Source organism: Microtus oregoni, unplaced genomic scaffold (assembly GCF_018167655.1).
Source record: "Microtus oregoni isolate MIOR12 unplaced genomic scaffold, Mior012 000025F_ref0000491, whole genome shotgun sequence".
NCBI classification, from domain to species: domain Eukaryota; kingdom Metazoa; phylum Chordata; class Mammalia; order Rodentia; family Cricetidae; genus Microtus; species Microtus oregoni.
This window is the reverse complement of record NW_024543084.1, coordinates 8569436-8579230: the sequence shown is the minus strand read 5'-3', so window position 1 is coordinate 8579230 and position 9795 is coordinate 8569436. Positions and strand designations below refer to the sequence as shown.

The 9795-nt window shown below is 57.0% G+C and overlaps 1 protein-coding gene across 4 annotated transcripts; it reads right to left on the bottom strand.

Annotated features, from left to right (window-relative positions):
• Positions 1-781: 781 nt before the first annotated feature.
• Nsmf (NMDA receptor synaptonuclear signaling and neuronal migration factor) lies at positions 782-9500 on the bottom strand. 4 transcript variants are annotated; one of them, XM_041674551.1, is made up of 16 exons: positions 9217-9498; positions 8818-8879; positions 7738-8238; positions 6458-6533; positions 5681-5686; positions 5332-5400; positions 4593-4645; positions 3957-4046; positions 3388-3512; positions 3025-3108; positions 2872-2905; positions 2713-2783; positions 2474-2553; positions 2270-2372; positions 2025-2100; positions 782-1917 (listed from the first exon to the last, which is right to left on the bottom strand). In XM_041674551.1, the coding sequence occupies exons 1-16, from the start codon at positions 9285-9287 to the stop codon at positions 1820-1822; spliced, it is 1599 nt and encodes a 532-aa protein (XP_041530485.1). In that variant the 5' UTR covers positions 9288-9498; the 3' UTR covers positions 782-1819. The 4 variants fall into 4 exon arrangements, with proteins under 4 accessions (XP_041530485.1, XP_041530487.1, XP_041530486.1 ...); XM_041674553.1 differs by lacking the exon at positions 3957-4046 and having other exon boundaries at positions 9217-9500; XM_041674552.1 differs by lacking the exon at positions 5332-5400.
• Between the last annotated feature and the right edge of the window lie 295 nt (positions 9501-9795).

Sequence of the window (9795 nt, the reverse complement as noted above, 5' to 3'; positions counted from 1 at the left end):
GTTAAGGTCAGGAACACAGGATTAAATGTCCCTTCTAAACAGAAGTGTTGGCAGATGGAACCACGGACACTAACCCACTGACCTGTATAGCAGTATTATGTAGATTCCACGTGGCAGTGACTGGAAACACACACCCACACACAGACATGCACACATGCGCACACGGACACATACACACACACTGTTGGATTGCATGTGATCCTGTAAAGGTGCAGACTAATCTAAGCCGACCTTCTCAAACTGTTCATGGTGGCATCCATGCTCTCTTCCTCTTGGTCCTTTCTGGAGTGTGGTGGCAGTCCCCAGCACCTAGCCTCAAGCCTGCCAGCCTTTGTCATGCTGTATACTGCACCCCTACCCCACCTCCAGCCCTTCAACTGCCCAGCTGCTCTGGTCCCTTCCACTGGACAGGTAATGGTCAAGTAGCTAAGTCTGGTTGTAGCCTGGACACTGAGGGAGGCTGGCCCATAACTGAGGCTGTAGTCACTCTCTGGTTTCTCGCTCTGGTCACATGAACGGAGTGACCTGAAAGAAGCTGGGGGCAGCCCTCTCCCATTCCCATGGACGGGACAGGGACTGTTCATCTATAGGGAGAAGATGCTGTCTCCACTTTCTCCCACGCCAGCTGATAGGACGAGCCCTACCGTATTTTCCCATGGGATGTATCTCAAGGGGGATGTTCTGTCCAGGCCCAGGTGTGAGGGAAGCCAAGCAGCAGTGGCTCCGGCTGGCGTGCATGTGGAGCGTGAGTACCAAATGAGAAGACCCACACAGCAGCTGCAGCAGAGGGTCAAGTTTAATGGTCACTCTAAGGGATATCGTACATTGTTCAGAGCCCAATCCTAACTCCCCTTGGTCAGGGACACAGCCAGGTGCCCTCAGACCCCAGGCTCTACAAAAGGGGGGCCTGCCCCCAAGCTCCAACTATGTACAAGAGAGCCCACCCCGCTAGACCCTGGGCAAGACTGTGAAGGGAGTCACGGGAACTTCACACTTCACCAGCTCCTTGACTTCACAGCCTGGGGGACAGACCCAGGCCCCCACTGCAGTGTTGGTGAGGTTCTTGCCTTCCAGGGCCCAGCCCCAGCTGGCCCCCACCAAGCCCCTAAGCCTCTGTGCTGGGATGTGGCTTCCAGATCAAGGCTGGAAAAAGCTGAGCTCAACAGCAGCAGGGGAAATTGGGAGGCAGGAGCTGGGCAACGGGTGGCCACCCAGGCCTCCTCTGAGAAAAGGGAAAGTGAGGCTCCTCCCTCCTACCGCCCAGGCTGTCCCTTGCCAAGATGAGGTCAAAGTAAGCAAGGGGTGACGAGAGGGGTCAAAGCAGACAGATGTGGCCAGTATAGACCGGGCCAGGCTAGGCAGCCAGACAGTGCCGGCCCCACAAAGATGGGCCATCCTGGTGCTGGTGATCAAATACGGCAGGGCTGAGGGGCTGGGGACAGGAGGACCTGAACACACACTGGGCCGGTTGTCTATACTGTAACTAGTAGCAGAGTGCTTAACTAGTTAACTAGTAATGCTGCTTCCCTTCAAATTGTTTCAGGGGGTGTAAAAAAATTGCACTTATTTCTATGAACCCCGTTGAGGGGATTCCCAATGCTGCAGCCTCCAGGCGAGGCGTGACAGGACGATGGCCTTAGTGGCCCACTGGTGCAGCGAGGACCAGACCCTACGAGAACCTGAGCAATGTCTGAGGGTCCCTGAAATAGCTGTGGGCAAGACCAGGGCCACGTGGTGCTAAGGTACAAGAGGTGGCCCAGCCCCAGGTTCCCAGTTCAGAGGAAATGGCCTGGTGGTGCCTGGGCACGACCCATGCTCCTCACAGGACGTCATCAAAGTCCAGCAGTTTGGAGTGCTGGCGGCTCTTCCAGAGGCGGTAAAGCCGGAAGTCAAAGTAGGTCTCAATCATCTGCTTCCCTAGGCAGGAGAGGGAAAAGCCAGGAGGCTCAGGCCTGACCAGGTCCCAGACGGGCCAGACCTACAGCAGCTGTCTACACTCTAGTCAGTCAGCTGGGACAACTCACCTTGGGCAGACAGCTCCAGGGGTGACTCAAAGGTAACCTTGTAAGGAGTCATGAGGGTCCTGAGGTTCTGGAATAGCTTCAAGGAGGGCAAGGTCATGAGTCTGGGGCTAGGGGCAGCAGAACCCACCCTCCTTGCTTAGGACCCTAGGCACGAGAGAGATTTCTGTAGAAGGGCTAAAGCAGGAGGTGGTACCAGGACAAGGAGAAGACCTTGCCCACCTCTCTCACCAGCCTAGAGCCCCTACCTTCTCCCCATTGGGGTTCCCCAGAATGTAGCAGCCCATGATATGGATGACATTCGGCTCTGGGTTGACTTTGCTCATCAGGCGGCTCAACCTCTTCCAGAAGCTGGAGGGAAGGACAGACGGCCTCAGCAGAAGCATGATGGAGGGTGGGAGTTGGAAGGAATACACTTCCCTCCCGCAACCCACGGCCCCCTCCCCTCTCACTGGATCATGTCCTCTTCCTTCTCCACTTTGGCAAAGGTGGCCACCTTGTTCTTGAGCAAATAAAGGTGTCCAGGGCCGCCCTGTAAGAGGTCACGGTCAGGCCTCAGGGGTGCTAGAGCGGCTGCGATGAGACATCCACATACCCAGCCCACAGATGCACAGACACACCCCCATCACGTGAACACATGCAGTGGAAGCTTGGGCTCGCCACCCCTACCATACTGATCTCTTGGTTCTACCTGGCAGAAAATCAGCATCTTCCAGATCTTGGCCCCCTTGTGATAGATGTTCAGCTTCTTCTCTATCTCCTCTGTGGACAGAGGGCCATGAGTACTGCCCCTCCCCATGCAGGGCCACCCTTCCTGCCAGCCACCAGATGAAGTGAGCAAGATACATACCCAGGATGTCCTCAAATGTTGCATGCTCATGGTCCTGAGAACAGACAGGCCACGCATCAGAGCCCTTGCTAGCCCCCCAAGGCACCAATAGCTGGGCCCAGGGTAAGAGGTACACCCAGAACTTGTCTGGATACAGAGTGGGAGGACACTCACGTAGAGGATGGGGATGATGGAGGGGTCATCCCTGCGGATGATGGTAGGGATGTACTCTGCTTTTGGCACCTTGGAGGAGATCAGCTGTGGGGGACAGGGAAAGTCCTATGAGGTGCACCCCATAGTCAAGGAGGGGAGAGCCTAGGGAGGGCCCCCCTGCTCTGCTGTAACCAACGGTAGAACCCTCTGAAACTTCCCCCAGAAAGCAGAGGGCTGAGACCCTAAGGACCTTCACAACTAAGGTGGAGCCTAGAGGTTCCCTCCCCAAGCCAAGGATGCAGTGTGGGCAAGGTGGGGTGGATCAGAGGACAAGGCTGTACTCCACCCAAATGCCATGCGGGTGCATCCAGGGGCAGGCCTCACCATGACCTTGGGTGGCAAGAAGCCCTCAGTTTCACAGGCCATGGCCTCCAGGCCTTTCTCTGTGTCCCAGTCCAGGTCCTCACAAGCCTCATCCAGGGTGCAGTGTGAGCTCTGCAGGTCACTGCCTAGGAGGCAGGAGGAGTCACCAAGACAGCGACATACTACCCATAAAGCCCAACCATGTCCTGGAGGGTCTTTGGGTAGCTGAGAAGGTTATAGTCACAGGCAAACTGCAAGGCTGGGCCACTGACACCAGTGGGAAGCCGCCCCACAGAGGAAGAGTAGAGACATGTGAAGTTGGGACCCAGCACAAATGTCACCTTTGGCTAAATGTGCCCTAAGAGACAGTGGGTACCACCTTACAGATGTCCCAGTTAGCACTGCTTAGCCATTAGTTAACCCCGCCTACGAGATAGGAGATGCTGGGTACTCCCTCTCATAGACAGGTAAACTGAGGCTCAGGGAGCAAAAGCGCAGAAGCCTAGCAGTACTGCATGGGACCCTTGGCAGGGATATGGGCCTAAGAGAACTTCTCAGGGAAACGGGCCAGCCTACAACCGGGCACCTACTGTCTCGGGAGTCGTGGGAAGTGTCGGCTTTCATAGGGGTGGGGTCGCTCCAGGACCGGCTGAAGCTCCGTTCGCGCCGCTCAGCGAACGCTGTAGTGAGAGCAAAACCCCCATTAGCCAGAGGGGGCAAGAACAGAGCAGACTCAGGCCCCAGACTGGGGGCTGAGGAGAGGCAGACACTGACAAGGATGGGGCCTGAGGTCACAGATAGAGGACAGAGACCAACGGTAAGTTTCCAGTATTGTGCTCCTAGTTAGGACACTAGGAGTAGAGTCTGAACTAGAGGACATTAGGGTGGAGACAAAAGGCACACTGTGGACTATCGGCTGCGCTTAGGGCGAAGCCTAGGCTAGGCAGAGTACTGGGTTAGGATACTGGTCAAGTAGGGCCTGGGTGAGACGGAACACTGTTGGGGAAGCAAGACAGAACACCGAGACATGGCTGGACAGGAGCAGAACACCGGGAAAATGGGAAGCCCGAAGGGAAGGCAGAACACGGCAAACGGGTGGTGCAGGTAGGTGTGTGGGGCTAGAACAGACCGAGGGAGGTGGACTGCCAACATGCAAAGCCCCAGCTTGCCACAAAGCCCCAGCCTGCCGAGCACAGCACTGCCCACTTCCCCAGTACCCATCTTACTCTGGGCCTTCACCCGCCGACTGCCAACCATGCGCAGGTGTTTGCGGAAGTTCCTGAAGGAGAAACCACGGGGTGATGAGGGTCCATAGAGGGATGGCTCCTGCCCACCTAGTCCCTGACCACGCTGAGGCTGGACACAGAACAGTCTCCCCGAGGCTTATATAGAAGCCCTGCCTCCTCGTGAGATCCTTCCAGAACTCCAGACCACAGGCATGAGTATCTCTCTTGCCAGTTTTGCTTTTTGCTGAGGCTTCTCATGGTCATCTCCACTGTTGCAGAGACACCCTAATATCCTCTACCTGAACCCACACCCACAAGTTGGTCTGGGGGTTTCAAATTGTCCCTTCCCTACTAGGGAGACAGGTGCTCTCATCCCGCAAATTTTGTGCCCTGCCAAAGACCCCATGTTTGAAACAGTCAGACGGTTTCCCAGGCACACCTCTGAGGGTGGTGGGAGTTGGAGAGGGTGGATTGTGCCATTGGATGAACAGCTCTGGGCTTCAGGGCTAGACAGACATGGACGGGCCAGTTGGCTGCGGTATGACTATCATGTACCCTCAAGTATATCTAGGTCCAGGGGCTGAAATGGCCTCTCCTGCCTGCCACGTCCCCAGAGCAGGGCCAGGCCAGTGGTCGCCACCACCCTTCCCCCATCAGGTCTTCCAGGGCCAGGAGGGCCCTGGCCAGGCCAGTGCAGACCAGAGACAGACCCTGGTGGCGAGTGGCTGGCAGGCCCTACCTCTGGATTACAGACGCGGAATCATTCTCCCGTTTCCGACGCTTCCTCTCCGCGTAGCCCCTGAATACCCTGAGAAACCGCCGCAAGTCAGCACTGCCCTTGGCTGAAGGCAGGAGGGACACAGACGTGGAGACAGAGGTGCAAGCACAGGGCCCAGGGGCCATCCGAGGCCCAGCTCCCAGCAGGCCCTGCCGAGGCCTAAATGTCCACAGGAAGCTGGACTAATGGGAACTCAGTACTATCACTGCCCAGGCCCAGGGTCCCTGACCTGCAGACATCTATCCAAGGGTGGGAGGGTCCCCCAGGACAAAGGTTGTGCCCCTAAGTGCACAATGCATGGCATACTTACGAGATGCTGAAGTCACGGGGTGAAGGGGCGGCAAGAGAAAGAAGACAAAGTGAGTGTGGGTCTCTGGCTCCCTTCAGCCCCCCAGGTCCCCTGAAGGTGGTTTCCTGATGTCTACTGGACTCAAAGCCAGCTGTCAAAGGGCACCAGAGACTGAGTCACTGGCCCATAGCACCAGGTGCTGGGTTCTGGCCAGGCAAGGATGGGGTTTGGCTTTACAGAAGCTTGCCTGTGCCCTGCCCACTTTGCCATAGCAACTGAAGGTAGGGTAGGACCGCTTTGGTGTGGGAACCTTGCTTCTAAGGCATATCTTTGGGAGGACAATTTAGATACATGTCAGATAAAGAGGAAGAGACCTCCAAGAGGTAACTGTCACCTGTCACATGAAGCAGAATGAGGTTGGAGTATGGGGTATACATGAGGACCAGACCTCCCCACCCCCAAACCACTTAGTGCTGGTGTTCAGCTGTAACTCTGTCTGGGTCAGGTCCCCTAGCAAAAATGAAGATAAAAAGAAGATGAGGAAGTAGGTAGGCTGAGCGCAGGGGATGACCCGATGGGATGTTAGTAAGAAAAGAAGCAGAAAACAGTGAAAGTATGGTCAGAGGGAGCAGGATATGGTCAGAGGGAACCTGCTAGGACTCAGAGCCCCAGCTTGGTCCATCAGCACAGTGTGGCATATGCAGCTGCTCACAAGTAGACCCCAGCTGGGCCGGGGGCCGGGAGAGAATTGTCACTATCTCCTAAGCCCTAGACTCTTGCAGTGGACAGTGGACTCACGCTTGCATAGTTGTGGTTGCCGTCTGGAAGCTGAAAAGATTTTCCTTGGGGAACCAGGTACGGATGGGGACATCATCTAGAAGAGAGAGGAGGTTATGGCTAACAAGGACAGGTGTCCCGAAGCCTGATCCCTCCCTATTGGGAGGAGACTCTGGGCCAGTTGGGTCAGCAACAGTAGCAGAGTCAAGGCAATAGGACAGAGTCCTCTCAAGGAAAGCAAAAGCCGGCTTGGGATAGGGGTCTGAGATGTAACTCCTCTTTTTCTTTTGAGAGAGAGAGAGAAGGGAGAAGGAAGGGAGGAGAGGCTAGAGGTGTCAATCCTGCTGGAGCTAGAATTACAGATGGTTGTGAGTGGTCTAATGTGAGTGATAGGAACCAAACCCAGGTTCTATGCAGGAGCAGTTAGTGTTCTTAACCACTGAGCCATCTCTCTGCCCCTGGCTTGAGGCTTTCTCTGTGAAATTTCCCATTAGCTGTTAGGAGAGTGAGGAGTCTCCTCGAACACGGGCATCACCTTTTTGTCTCCCCTGGACATAAGGTAGCCCTTCTCAGCTACTACCTGGTGAGACCTTCTCCTCCTCTTACTAAACTAGAGGTCCTGAGAGTGGAGACTACCCTGCTGAGGGCTGTCCACTTCCCAGGGTTCCCTAGAGTTATCCTCTGAAGTCTAGGCTTGAGGCTGCTGGAATGTTCTAAGGGGACAGTCATGCTTTGTGGGGAAGGGTAGAACACAGCATGCCCTCGGTATTCAAACTCCTCCCTCCAGTTTACCAATACTAATCTCAGGGCTCCAATAACTTCCCCTCCCTTGCAGTTTCTGAAGACAGGCTTATCTTCCATTAAGCCTTGTTCTTTTCCTCTTCAAGAACCTCCCAGGCCCCCTCCTCCAGGAAGTATCCTTGATAAACTCTAATAAATTTGCTTGGGGCCGGGCAGTGGTGGCGCACGCCTGTAATCCCAGCACTCGGGAGGCAGAGGCAGGCGGATCTCTGTGAGTTCGAGACCAGCCTGGTCTACAAAGGGAGTTCCAGGACAGGCTCCAAAGCTACAGAGAAACCCTGTCTCGAAAAACCAAAAAAAAAAATAAAAAAATAAAATAAAAAAATAAATAAATAAATTTGCTTGGGATCTGAGGGAGGCCACAACTCATAGGATTTGGGAAGGAGGGTGAGCCCAACGTGAAGAGATTTCATCCTTCACACCAGCTCGGCAGTGTCTGCTGCTGCTAAAGGCCAGCAGGCTTCCCCCACACTTGCCCAGGTCCAGATAAGGCCTCTCACCAGACACTCGGTCAACGCTATACATCCTCTCCAGCTTCTTGTTGTGGCCAGAAGCCTCAGGTAGAGGTGGCTGTTCCAGCCCAAAGGCCCGAGGGGAGGGACCAGGGACCAGCTGGGCACATCCTGGGCATTCTTTGGAGCCCTGGCGGCTGCCAGCCCAGCTTTGGCAGGGCCTGTTGATGTCCTCCCGGCTGCTGCCTGGGCTGGCACGCAGGGGCTGGCTATGATGGTGAGGGTGCCGCTCCCGCTGCCTCCTCCCCTTTACCACTGCTAGCTCTATGGCTTCAGCTCCAGAGCTGGGCAGCAGGGCTGGCTCTCTAGAGATGGTGTACACGCGGGGCTGGGGGCCCTCTGTAGCCGGCTTCCCGCTGACCACCTCATCAGAGATGCTGCCCTCATAGCGGCCATTGGAGACGAGGGAGAGGCGGCGCTTGTTCTGGGGGGCAGGCTGCATCTCTGGGGACCCGTCGTGGCCGGAGTAGGCGTCAGCCAGCAGGTGGTCTAAGGAAAAGGCACCAGGTGAGCCTTCAGCCTGCTGGTCTACCCTCCCAGCCTCCGCGGGCACACAGAGGGCAACAAACGCTAAGCTTGATGAGGGAGTTCTGGGTGCTAGAGAAGGTTCTGCTAGGTGTCCCTGTTCCTCTTATTTGGGCCTGAAGCCCTTGTGTGAGTGTGAACTGGAGTGACAGACAGGCCTTACTACCTGTGCACCATCATCAGGGGTAAGAACAGACAGGCCAGTCCACCCCCCCCACGAGCCTGCAGATACACCCATTTGCCTGATGCCAACTTCTCCCCTCCCCCCTCCCGACCAGCTGGCCCCCGAGACAGTGGTGCCAGCCCTGGGGGTGCCAAGAGGCCTGTTGCCATGCCAACAACCCAGGCTGGGAGGGCGCCATGGAGATGGGTGATTGGAGCTTCTCCTGGGGTTCTGGGCTCTGGAGGGCAGGGGATGTGAGGAGGAGAAGCAAGCGAGGCGTCTAGGTTGGCTCACACTCACACTCTGCTGGCCCTGGCCCTGGCCCTGGCCCGGGACAGAGGACTCACCCTGCACAGCCCTTTTGTTTCCTGGGCCCCTACCTGCACCGTTGCGGTTCTCAGGGTGACTCTGGGACAGGTACTCTCCAAACGCTCGAGCTGCTCTGCAGGGTAGGCAGAGGGAACACAATCAGTGCACGCTGGCCACCCGCCTTCGACAACGGCAAGACCCTCCCCACCAGACCTCCCCCCACCCTAGCCCTCCACACCAACATGAGAAGAGGTGGGCTCTTTTCCACCCACCACAGAGAACCAGGACATCCTGGCCACGGACCTCCGACCGCTCTCTGTCCGATCTGTCCAGCCTGTGGGCGTCAGGTTGTAAGGCCCGAGGCCCACTCTAGTCGGAACTGGAAAGCTGCAGGGGGCCGGGGCAGCAGCACACAGCACAGCGGAAGCCGGCAGCGGCTACCTGACCTCCGGTCAGCCCGCCGCACTCACCTTACTTTGGCCGCTACCGAGGACATGGCCTCGCTCCTCAGCGCCCTCCTCCTGGAGGCGGCGGCACCCATGGTCACGGTGCCCGCGCATCCCCCGGGCTTCAGAGCGCGCCCCGCGCCCGCCGCCTCTGCCGGGGGAGCCGTACAGCGCCTGAGGTCGCGCTAGGTCTCGGCCTCAGGGTCAGGGTCACACTCAGGCCCGGGCCCCGCATGGCCGCACCCAGCGCCCTGCAAGTCCAGCCACTGTAGGAGAGAGCGGCTGGACCGGGGGCGGTGCTCCGCCTCCTGACTGACGCTAGGCTTGGCACCACCCCCATGATGACAGATACGGGCGTGGCTAAAAGGCGGCTCCTCCCGCAGGCTTTCTTCCTGGGGCGACCCTCCCTGGACTAACGGGTCGGGCCCCTGTATGCCTAGAGGTGAGGAACACTTAAGAAAGCCGAGAGTTCACCTTGTTTTAAGGGAAACCTTAGCTCCATCCAAACCCAGAGCATCCTGCCTGCCCAGCCTACAGTTGCTGCCTGGAGGTTGCAGGACCACCCTGTTGGGACCTTCCTCAGGCCCACTTAGCTCTTTACCA

Excerpts from the sequence above, each read along its gene's own strand:
- Nsmf (XM_041674551.1), bottom strand. The coding sequence starts at position 9,287 with ATGGGTGCCGCCGCCTCCAGGAGGAGGGCGCTGAGGAGCGAGGCCATG. Across the intron at positions 6,534-7,737 it reads TAGCGTTGACCGAGTGTCTG|ATGATGTCCCCATCCGTACC; the intron begins GTGAGAGGCCTT and ends TCTCTCTTCTAG. Across the intron at positions 4,646-5,331 it reads TCCGCGTCTGTAATCCAGAG|GAACTTCCGCAAACACCTGC; the intron begins GTAGGGCCTGCC and ends TTTCTCCTTCAG.